The sequence below is a fragment of the Nipponia nippon genome, unplaced genomic scaffold (genome assembly GCF_047370975.1).
Source record: "Nipponia nippon isolate SJK-2023a ecotype South Korea unplaced genomic scaffold, ASM4737097v1 scaffold_3, whole genome shotgun sequence".
NCBI lineage: Eukaryota > Metazoa > Chordata > Aves > Pelecaniformes > Threskiornithidae > Nipponia > Nipponia nippon.
Window position 1 is genome coordinate 96175030 of NW_028262347.1, and position 12460 is coordinate 96187489.

General features: G+C 38.8%; 1 protein-coding gene across 9 annotated transcripts in view; it reads left to right on the forward strand.

Annotated features, from left to right (window-relative positions):
- SHLD2 (shieldin complex subunit 2) overlaps positions 1–12460 on the forward strand; it is a 57679-nt gene that overhangs the window by 37634 nt on the left and 7585 nt on the right. Inside the window, exons 10-13 of one of the 9 annotated variants that reach the window (XR_015706471.1) lie at positions 473–707; positions 5634–5749; positions 9640–10043; positions 10912–11892. Coding sequence is in view for 4 of the 9 variants with exons in the window: in XM_087765587.1 (XP_087621713.1) it covers positions 473–707; positions 5634–5749; positions 6380–6552 (524 nt within the window). In the remaining 5 variants the exon portion in view is untranslated. Of the gene's footprint in view, positions 1–472; positions 708–5633; positions 5750–6379; positions 6821–9636; positions 11893–12460 lie in introns of those variants that run through there. The other 8 variants (XR_015706470.1, XR_015706472.1, XR_015706473.1 and 5 more) reach the window with 8 other exon arrangements.

The following is a 12460-nucleotide window of genomic DNA, read 5'->3' on the forward strand; positions in this document are numbered from 1 at the left end:
GTATTAAACATTAAGTAGTAACTAAATAAAGTTGGTATTGCAGCATTTAACACTAGTTTATGTATAAATGGGGGAAAGCTAAGTTGTTAAAGCTATGCTTTTCAATGTCTCTGAATTAGTGTAGAAGAAAAGCAATTGGAAATTATTTGCACAATTCTAATCTCTTGACCTCTTATTCAGGCCGTTCTATATTGGTATCTACCACAATAGTACCTAAAAATGTAGTACTTTTATACATTTTTAAATAATATTTAACCAAAAGGATTTTTCATAATCATCTCTAAAATGATTTTTCGTAATCATCTCTAAAATATGAGCATGTGCTACTAAAGGAAAAAAAATAATGAAGTTTTATTGATAATGATTTTGGTTTTGAATCAGCTGTAAGCGTTGCTTTTGCTTTCGGTTATAAATAAAACTGAATACAGATTTAACTGAAATTGTGTTTGTTTTTGTTTTTTTTTTTTTGTAGGAGTGGTTCGAGTGAAAGCCCGTATCTTAGAATTGAAGTTTACCATTTCAACTGGTCAGTACAAGCAACTCATCTTCTGTGCTGACACTTCACTGGAGTGTATTTTGGCTTCTCTGCCTATGATTACGTATTCAGGTTGTGCTAAATGTGGTTTGGAACTACAGGCAGATGAGAACATGATCTACAAGCAATGTATTAGATGTTTGCCGTATAACAAAGTAAAAACATTCTACAGGTAAACAAAATAAAACTGAAGTGATGTGTACTATTAGGGAAGTAAATGACAGCTTTTTCCATTTTAAGTTCCCCCATATATAAAATTCTATTTTTAAGGTGTGGTTAGCAATTCCTGTTTTTCTAATGAATTTTCAAGGAGCTGTTCTTGAATTGCTGTATTATATTGCCATTATTTATAGGTGATATTCTTTGTTTAAATCTAACTTTTTAATTTCTTTGAATACTACATCATACAGTAACGAGGTTTACCCAGTACTGTGTCAGTAAGCTAAGATGGAGTAGAGGTCTGAGGACCAAAGGAAAACTCCTTGAGTGTCTTGTTTCAGCCTAAGTTTGAAACCATGTGAACGCACAACCATATTTTTAAACTGATTAATCAATTTTAGCCTTGCGGAAATAATATTAACATGTTTTCAATAAACATTCTCATAGGGAGCAGAAATACTAAGTTATCAGCAGATGGCACTGTGGGACAGGATGTATATGCACATTTACTTAGAGAATATAAACTAAACAGATCCAGTTGATGTAGGAACAACATTATTAACTAATTGTTCAATTCTTAAATTTATCTTGGGCTTTTGAAATGTAAGTATCATAGCTACTGGAAAGATGTGTAGGTAGAGAAGGTTAACTGAAACAATCATAGATGTAAGAGAATTCTAGAATACGTACGTTTTCTACCAAAATTCTTTCTAAAATTATTCCTAAGCTATTTCATAGTGAGTTTAAGGAATCATTGCATACACAATAGTTTCTCACTTGACTTTGATTTAAATACTAGAATCCCATTTGTCTAACAAGGTAGTGACTCAATCTTTTTCCTCTATGCAAAATAGCCTTGCATCTTTAAGTTTATATGCTATTTATTTTCCTATGAGGGAGGATTAAGTGCAAAGAATTTTCTTAACTGAAAAGGTTCCCCCTCTCTTTCATAAGTTTATGATCTCTCCTGTGGTCCTGAAGGACCTGAATTTACTCTTACACAAAAGGTAATAGAAAAATGAAGATCTCAAATGTTTGTATTCTCAGCATGTGAACACATCTTGATGTGGAACTTAAATTCACAAATTTTTCAAAGAAAAGTCTGTCATTTTTGCATTGAAATTTCACTCTGATTAGTAAGAATGCATCTCCTTGGTAGTATTTCCAAATTCTGTATTGTAGGATACCTTAGTATATTTTACATCTTAACTGGAGAAAAATCTGTCTCTTGCTAAAGAAATTTCTTGTTAATATGAAATTAACTTATTAACTAATTATGGTGTCCTAGCGTTATTGTGCTACTCAACAGCTGGATATGTCAATGATTAGTGTTAGTCTTGTTTGTAAAATTGTATGCACAACTAGTAGAAAACTACTTTTTTTTTTTTTTTCTGTAGTTTGCTAATTCATGTCCCCTTATCTCGGGTTGTTTTCAATCTCTCAATATAAGGAGGTAGTAAATTCAGTAAACTCTATTTCTAACAATGCAATAGCTACCAGCATTTCCTTGGGACTAAAATCTGCATATTGTTTTCTACTTAGTATGAGTAAATGTAATAACACTAAACACTGGTGACTTCTTAAAGCATAGGATTAGTCTGTAATTTGATTTGCTGCTTTGATTCAGGGAATGTAGTAATTTATTAACCTACCATAGAAATTTTTATATTTTAAGAGTGTGAATATTTAAGATATGAAATAGACACTATGATACGAAAAATAAATATTATGACAGAATCTTTGTATTTAGGAGACTTACATAGCCTTAAAATCTCAGGTTTCAATACTGTAGGTCAGTGAAGTCATCCCCTATCATCTTTTCACTTCAAAATGTAGGAGCCCAGTTTTGTTAATCTGCTGTGATTGTAATGAAGCTCATCTTTTCCTTCAGGTGCTGAAGACACAAGCTTAAGATAGATGCATGTGTATAGGCTTAGATAGTTTTCTTTTTTTGCTATGTTAGATACCCAGAACACTGAACGCTTTAATAGTAGCAGTAATAACCAGGCAGAAGATCCTAGAAACTTATATTTTACATAAGTGCTGTCATATAATGTGTGTAACTGTTTCCATATTCTTTTTGAGCTAGGACAATATGAATATCAAGCTAGAAGAAATCATGAAAACTAAGACAAGGAAAAATATTTTGTATTTCAGAGATTATGTCCTAGATTTCAGACATCACATAGAGGTCCTTGTTTCTTATATCTGTTTTTGCCCAAACTTTTAGTTTCCTAGCATCTTTTCCCTGGAATTTGGTATGATGGTAGCGTTCCCTTCAGATAATTCATTTTTCAGTTTATACCAATGAGTGTTTGTCATTTAAAAAGATGAACATTTTAAAAGTAGCGGTAATGAGATAGGAGATTCCTAGATACTTATACCCATCAGGGATTGAATCTAACCCTTCTGTACTATTGGAAAAGCCCATTTCACTGGTATGCTTCACCAGCTTTGTATACAGGTACTAAAGGCTATTTACTTAGTAGCCTCTAAGGAATATTTTAGTAGAACTATGTATGCCTTTAGTGAAATTTAGTTATATCCTCAAATATGTTTCTGTTTTACAATGATTTCAATTCACCATATTAAAATCAGTGGTATTTAAGGAATAAAGTTAATCACAAAATTGCATTTTCTGTGGTGCTAGCAAAAGAACTTTAACAGTGCTAGGCTCTGTTTTGAAGGCTGTGTTGAATTTTCTTTCTCACCATGACAGTTCGCTCTTGTTGAAGTAAATAAGATTATCTGAAAGAAGACTTAGATGACCTTGAGAACACAGTATGAACTGAGAAACAGGCAGTCAGCATATAATAACCAGGAATGAAGCACAATTAGTCTTTCCTAATGCATCATTTGGTTTGCGAGTTACATCTGTAGACCGTATTTACCTATGGTTTTGAAAGCTTTAAATTTTGCAACATCTCTTAGTATATTTCTCTGCAAGCATATTTAATTATACTGTTTCCAAAATGTTAAAGTCATAATAACTTTCACGTACTTCAGCATAAATTGTCTAAACCAAAATACATTTCTTCAGAGATAAAATAGCAATTGCCCACAATTATTTGGGAAGCTGAGCATGTAAGTGTACTGTTGCTAAGCTTTCTCTCATGAAGGGAGCCAGCAGTCTTTAATGATTACGAATAGTCTGGGTCTTGGTTTCTGTCTAAACCAACAGATTTGAAATAATCTCACAGACAATCAGGCATGGACTTCTCTTATCTCTTTTGATCACTTCACTTAAGGTTATGAAATTTAGCAGTAGCGTTTAGATTAACAGATGGTAAGTCAAATGATTTGCCTGTTGGGAAAGTGGCATATTTGCAGTCATTTGCCTTCCTGCCTCACAGGCATTCAAATTAGTGCTGTTAGGTATATTCTGCATCATGCTAACTAAATTAATCTATTAATAACACTCTCCAGTTGTCAATATAGTGAAGTACTGGCTGACTGTCCTATTTGACAGTGCAGCTCTGCTAGTCTCTTGAAGTGACTGCCCTTCTTTCATTTCTGACATCTCTGCAGTGAGCACATTTTATCCTGTTGGGAGCATCTCCCATTGAAAAGTTCTGCACTGAAGATGATTGTGCCTTATTTTATTACTTTATTTAACATATACTGTTTTGGTACTGTTCCAATATTGCTGTAACCAGGATTTACATTATTGTGATATGTCCTGATGTTTACTATTTTAGTTTCTTCTGTGGGATGGTCAGGATAAGAGCATTGCATCCTGCTTTGATCAGAGCAGTGGAGATTTTCCAATACGTGTGAGGATTCTGATGGTGCAGATGTTGCAGGTCGAATTGTATATAGTCTCAGGGCAGTCAAAGAGTGTACGTTGGGTAGAAGCTGCATCAGCTGTGTAAATGATTAGGCTTAGTAAAATCACTCAGAAACTTGAAAGCAAGCAGAAACTACCTGTTGAATGTCCCTATAGAGGACTGCTAAGGTATCATCATCTCACAGAAGCATAGCAAAACCCAATAGCAAGGACTTACTTGGGGGAACAATAAAAAAGGTATGGCATCAATAATGACAGGGTGGAAAGAAGACAAACACTTGAAATATGGGGAATACCTGTACTAAAAAAACTATCACTTCTTACCAGTTGCTTGTCATCCAATATCACTTTTGAATCTTGTGAAACAGCAAAATTTGAAAAGACCAGTGCTTGTGGGACAGCAGTCCTTAACCAGGTTCATTTCAGACCTAATAGGAATGCTATTGACCTTATCCTGTGTAGAAAAAGGTTTCCAGGAAGAGGAGAGATTTTTACCTGTTTAGTGGTATGTGAAAACATTTGGTATTTGTCATAGTACAAGAGATACTATCTGGGTATTATGTAGTGGCTATGAAGTGGTGTATTCAGACAGACAATATTAGGTGATGTTGATAGAGATGATACAATTCCAAGTGATACACCTAAGCTTGTCTCCCTCCTTTGCATTTCAAATCTTCATGTACCCCTTGTATATTTGTAGGTACATATGCTTACATACTAACATTTATACTTCAAATATATTAAGTTCAAAGCCATGGTGGACTTGGCAGTGCTAGGTTAACCATTGGCCTCAATGATCTTAAAGGTCTTCTCTAACCTAAACGGTTCTATAAATGACATAACACTAATTTCGTAACGGTGCAGTTCTCATTGTCTTCCAGTGGAAGACCACTGCGAAAGCATTGTTTTCTGCAGTTGTCTGAAAGTAAGGCTTACTTGATAGCTTTAGAAGTTGACTAGTAAATTCAGTATATATATCTCAAACTTACTCCAACTCTACAGGTTTGACAGAGATGAGTGCATAGAGATTTTCTAGTTTTTCTAGTTCTTGGTGTTATGTTGGAGGGTAGTATTACATTGTATTACTAAATTTTGCTTCAATCAAAAAAACATAGCAGCTAACTTTCAAGAGTCTCTTGTTTTCTGATCTAGACCTGCTTTGATGACAGTAGAAGATGAAGGATATGAAATTTATGTTCATGTGGTGTCTGAGTTGATGGAAAAAATCTTCCTCAATATTCCCGCAGACTGGCTGAACAGATTAGTAGGTACTGTTTCATGAATTACTTGTGATTGGAAACAGGCAGCAAAGTTCATCATAGAAGTAAAATTTTTAATTAATGACAATTTAGAATTGGAATGAGATTGTTCAGGAAATATGATGATTGCTCATATTGTATGAGACTTACAAAAAAACCCCTGCCAACCTCAAAGAGAACACTTCAGTTGCTGTCTGACAAACTCAGAAGTTCAGAGTTGAGGTAGCAACAAGAGGTGAGATGGTATGAACATTGATTATATGTTATATAACTAAGTATTCAGTAACTAAATGGATTCCTTATATGCAAAATAGAATCTCTTAGCAGTTTTTAGAAATAGCTGACATGCTTTCGTGATGTAAATAACTGAGCAGTGTTTCAGACAGGCTTTCCTTGATACATCCTGTTTGACTTCTTGAGAGGTGTTTTACATGACTCACAGGTGTTATAGTTAGTTTAATGAGAAACAGTCTTAGCACATTGTTTTTTAAAAAAATTATTAAAAAAAAAAAAGATAATTTTCTATTCAGATGTTGATACACTTCCAGTAATTCAGTGTAGCTTTCATGGAGGTGGAACGTGAATGTCAGGGGCTATAACGAAAATAAAGAGTAAATTGGATTGTTCTGTCTTTTGCAGTGCCCTCTTCAGATATGACCTACAGCACAGTAGTAGCAGACTTGTGTCATTTGCTGCTAGCAGATACGGAAGCATCCTATTTGTTGGAAATTAGGAGCCATTTTGTGCTAGATGAAAACAGCTATCCTTTGCAAAAGGATTTCCATCTGCTAAATTTTCATCCTGATCTTTGAAGCATTGACCTCTGCAATAACTGAGTAGCGGAGACCATAGGAACACACAGATGGCAAACAGAAGAAAAAAGAATTAGCTCAAGGAAGGAAATCTTTCTAAAAATACAAGAAAGGATTTTGTTTTTAAGTTATACAAAAAAACCCAAAAGGACCAGTATGGAACATCTGCTAATAGTATACAATGCTGCTGTAATACTGATAAATTGTCATAAAGTATATTTTTTTACATATATTTTTATCTTAATAAACTCTTACTGGGTATTTGTTTTCCTTTTCTCCCCAGAAAAGTTCACTAGTATTGAGTGAGACTGAATTTTTCTCAGATATGGCAGATTAGAGGAAGACAGCCACAATTCAGTAATATTATTTTAGTTATAAGATTCTTTGTTTGTCCTTATCCTATACATTATCTGTAACTTGGTTATGTCTTTGCTTGTTTTGCTGTTGTGGTTGCTTTCCTTCTTTTAACAGCAGAATTTCTGCCATTTACCCTCAGCAATTTTGCTGCCATTGTTTTCTCTTGTAAAACAGAACTGTCTCACTGAATCTAATTTTGTGTATCTAGAAGTTGTTGCACCAATTTAATTAAGAGGTTTTAAACAGTTTAAACTGGTGCATTCTTTCATGGACCCCTTAAATAGTTTAATTGTTGTAGTATTTATTGTTGTAGTATTTATCCAGCATAAGCTGGCAAATAATCACCTTAAGCCAATTTAATCAATTTAACGCTGGGCTGCAACATTTTCTCCCAACTTGATCAGATTTAGAAATTAATTTAATTCTTTTTAAACTCTTAATGTATTCTGATAGTGATTTTCATCAGTAAAAGACTGAGTAAATGATGACTGCACCTGACTTCATAAAGTAACAATCTCATAACTGTTACTCTGCGAAAGTGAATAAATATATTGATCAGTATTTTTCTGATATAAATATCTTTCTCCGATATAAATTGTGCCTCTTACTGAGGCTAGTAGAATCTGTAGGGTATGAATCATATTTGCTGTCTGGCTAGATCCTTGCAGATCTTTACCTGCACTGTTCTCATTTAGGAAATCAGTTTCCACATACACTGTTTCAGCTATCCTCAGGCTTCAAACATAGAACTGTTCTCAAAACTGAATTTGATTAATCAAGTTGTCAAATGTATTATAATGCAAGTAATATGACTGTTGAACAGCTTTCATGTGCTGTTTCTTGGAAGTGGCTACTTACAATTGAATAACCATGTTTCTTGGTGCTAGTTTGGATTCTGTTGTATCTCATGTGAAACCAATTTGGGACTGTTGGGTTTTTAATGAGGTTAATTAGAGCTGTGTAAGCCATGTGTTTTTCTTGTGTACCAATAAAAGGGAAGATCATAATGTTTCTGATCAGTCTAGCAGCAAGAGAGGATCCTAAGGATTATTGGATGACGTTGAAGAAATGAATTCTCGGCTGAAGTTTCACAAGGTCACTTACTTTATTTCTGTATTTAGCTACTTGTGTACTGATCAATCTGGTCAGATTCTATTGATCAAACGAGTTTGTGCAGCTCTGCTTCTCATAGCAAACTTAGTCTTCTGGTTTAAGCCCTAGACATCTTGTGATAAAATAATTTCCCAGTTATTTTTGTCTATCTTTGAAACAGTCTGACAGTTTTGTCAGCAAGCATAGAAATGCTGATCCAGCAAAATCAATTTCCTGCTCTGCCAAGATACCTGAGACTAGTGTAAGAAAGACAGCACAGTGACACCAAAAACTATGCTCAACACTAGCATCACTGGTGTGCAAATCAGATGCAAATGGCAGGACAAAATCTCCAGAAGAAACTAGGTAGCCCCTTATACAAAGGAAACACTGCAGAGTCTCTGTAGAGGAATGATAATTTCTACAACATCGAGCCTAGGGCAAGGGAGGAACCAGTTACAGAAGAGACTAATTGTAGTGTCCTCATCTGATGATTAAGAATGAAAACTTACTTTTGCTACTGTTAATAAATGGTGCTAAAGATAATATGGAAAATCACAGCTTCGGTGTGCTGGCTTTGGCTGGGATAGAGTTAATTTTCTTCATGGTAGCTAGTATGGGGCTATGGTTTGGATTTGTGCTGGAAACTGTGTTGATAACACAGGGATGTTTTCGTTATCGCTGAGCAGCGCTTACACAGAGTCAAGGCCTTTTCTGCTTCTCACCCCACCCCACCAGCGAGGAGGCTGGGGGTGCAAAAGTTGGGAGGGGATGCAGCTGGGACAGCTGACCCCAACTGACCAAAGGGCTATTCCATACCGTATGATGTCATGCTCAGCATATAAAGCTGGGGGGAGAAGAGGGAAGGGGGGGGGACATGTTCGGAGTGCTGGCGTTTGTCTTCCCAAGTAACCATTAGGCGTGATGGAGCCTTGCTTTCCTGGAGGTGGCTGAACACCTGCCTGCTGATGGGAAGTAGTGCATGAATTCCTTGTTTTGCCTTGCTTGCATGGCTTTTGCTTTACCTATTAAACCGTCTTTATCTCAACCCATGAGTTTTCTCACTTTTACCCTTCTGATTCTCTCCCCCATCCCAGTGTGAGGGGAGCGAGCGAGCGGCTGCATGGTGCTTAGTTGCTGGCTGGGGTTAAACCACGACAGTCGTTTTTGGCACCCAATGTGGGGCTCAAAGGGTTTGACATAATGACAGTTTTGATTGGAATGTGCTAGATTGAATTTATAGCTGTTGCTGTTTAGCTATTAATTGACAGGCTTCTGTGCTTGCCATGGGGCTTGCTTGCCTCGCTGTATGTTAGAGTCTAGTGCTCGTTAGTGGCTGTTTTTTGCTTTTGCCCCTTGCTATACTGCTGTAGTGCTTATCTTACTGTGCTGTGCCTGGGAACATTTTGATAACAGCAATGGCCTTGCGCCTGGGCTGGCAGATGGCCAGGGCATTGCTGCTGTTTCTGTGCTGCTGTACTGGACAGGCTGGAACTCAAGTCGAAGGGACTGTGACCTGTGGATGAGTCCATGTGGGAGCAGGACACCCTTGAAGCATCTGGGGCCGTGAATGAGCTCATACCTGAGCAGGTACATCTTGAAGTGTCTGTGACCATGGTTATGTCTGTGCCGCAGCAGGTATACCTCTGAAGAGATTGTGGCCCAAGGATAAGTCCACACTGGAGGAGGTACACCTCAAAGTATCTGTGCCTGTGGATAAGTCCATGCTGCAGCAGGTATACCTTGAAGCATTAGTGGCTGTGCACGCCAGAGCACCTCAAAGCGTGTGGCCACGGATAAGCCCACAACAGAGCAGGTACGCTCCTGGAGGGACTGCAGCCATGGGTAAGGCCATGTTGGAGCAGGTTTACTTCTCCAGAGACTGTGGCTGTGGGTAAGGCCATGTTGAAGCAGGTACATCTCTGAAGGCATTGTGGCCCATGGAGAAGGCTACGCTGGAACAGGTGCACCTCAAACCTACTGTGGCTGTGGATAAGTTTATGCCACAGCAGGTATACACCTGCAGAGACCGTGGCTCATAGGTAAGGCTCCACGTGGAGCAGGTACACCCCTAAGGGACAGCAGCCTGTGGATAAGTCCAAGCAGAGGCAAGGGGAGGAGTTCATTGCAACGTTAAACCCCTATGCTCTGGTCCAAAGGGGCCAGGGGTGGAGATTTTAATGGAAATACCTTTAAATCGTTGTAACTCATGTTTGAGTTGCACATTATGGGAATTACTATAGCAGGAACCACCTGAACCAGTGGAGGTTCAGGCCTTACAAGAAGCAGTGTAAGTGAACCAGTGACCTGACCTGAGCTGGCTTTGGTGCCCAATAACTCCATAAGAGATGGAGCCCAAAGTCATGGAGTAAATGAACTCAATGGACATTTTGTGGACATTTGATGGATGTTTTACAGGGGAAGCCCATAGACTAGGGGTATGATATCTGTATATTGTATCAAAGGATGGGAAGGGTGGTGGTGGTTAATAAGGATGTATTGAATAGTGTGAGACCTGAGCATGATGTAAATGGTACAGAATATAAGGGGTGGAGAATGTGCTGGTTTTGGCTGGGATAGAGTTAATTTTCTTCATAGAAGCTAGTATGGGGCTATGTTTTGGATTTGTGCTGGAAACCGTGTTGATGGGTAGTAGTGAATTAATTCCTTGTTTTGCTTTGCCTGCGTGCACGGCTTTTGCTTTACCTATTAAACTGTCTTCATCTCAACCCACGAGTTTTCTCACTTCTGCTCTCCCAGTTCTCTCCCCCATCCCACCGGGGGGGAGTAAGCGGCTGTCTAGTGCTTAATTGCCAGCTGGGCTTAAACCACAACATTTGTAAAAAGAGAATTCAAGAGACTTGCAATGATTGAGTTTCAGCTCACTGTAAAAGCACTTTTTATCTTTAGTTTCATGTGACCTGGCAAAAACAGGATGACGTCCTGACCCATCATGTTGGGGAAGGGGAGGAGGTGCTCCAGGCGCTGGAGCAGAGATTCCCCTGCAGCCCGTGGTGAAGCCCATGGTGAGGCAGGCTGTCCCCCTGCAGCCCATGGAGGTTAATGGTGGAGCAGATACCCACCTGCAGCCCATGGAGGACCCCACGCCGGAGCAGGTGGATGCCCAAATGAGGCTGTGACCCCATGGGAAGCCTGTACTGGAGCAGGCTCCTGGCAGGACCTGTGGACCCATGTAGAGAGGAGCCCATGCTGGAGCAGGTTTGCTGGCAGGACTTGTGACCCCATGGGGGACCCGCGCTGGAGTGGTGTGTTCCTGAAGGACTGCACCCCATGGGAGGGACCCACGCTGGAGCAGTTCATGAACAACTGCAGCCTGTGGGAAGGACTCATGATGGAGAAATTTGTGGAGAGCTGTCTCCCGTGGGAGGGACAGTGTGAGGAGTCCTCCCCTGAGGAGGAAGGAGGGGAAGAGACAACGTGTGATGAACTGACCGCAACCCCCATTCCCCGTCCCCCTGTGCCGCTGGCGGGGAGGAGGTAGAGAAGTCAGGAATGAAGTTGAGCCTGGGAAGAAGGGAGGGGTGGGGGGAAGGTGTTTTAAGATCTAGTTTTTATTTTCTCATTACCTTATTCTGATTTGATTGGTAATAAATTAATTTTCCCCAAATTCAGTCTGTTTTGCCTGTGACGGTAATTGGTGAGTGATCTCTCCCTGTCCTTATCTCGACCCACAAGCCTTTCGTTATATTTTCTCTCCCCTGTCCAGCTGAGGAGGGGAGTGATACAGCAGCTTTGGTAGGCACCTGGTGTCTTGAAAACCAGACATCGATTACATTAGAGAAATCCTAAAGATTGTTCTACGTCCTGTCAACGTGTGGTCTCATTCAGATAATTTGATACCTTTGGGTGGAAGTCATGCCATCTGGATTGGTGAGCTGTGTGGCTAACCACCAAGTTCTGTGTACTGTGGTTAGGTCTCTCCAGCTGACTTGGACCTGACTGCTTCATCCTCTTCTCATGATTTTTCAGATCACCACTTGGACTCTTGTTTAACAGTATTCCTTCTTGAAATCCAAGCTACTAACACGACACCATCATTCAATGTTAACTTTAATAAGTTTACCGTAATTCTATAGTTTCTTTGGTTCCTATCTTCAATTTAGTAACTCTGTAAAATTTCTAGGTCCTGCTGCCTTGTGTTTACTACTTCAGACTTTTCTCCCTGCCTTTCAAACAGGAAGCCATTTCACTTTCTGTGCCATAGAGATTTCTTCTGAAGGAGCTTTATGATCCTTTATCACCTGTAATGCATCTTGCTCTCTTTCAGTTTCATCACGCTGCTGCTTTTAGTATGTACTGTTATATTAGGAGCAAGCAATTATCAAAGAAATCCATCTGGTCTCTCATTGGCTCACTTAGAGGAAGGATAGAGTAGTGCAGATGACAGTGATCATTAGGCTTCCTAAAAGACTAGTGTAGGTATAATTTTAATTGGGAG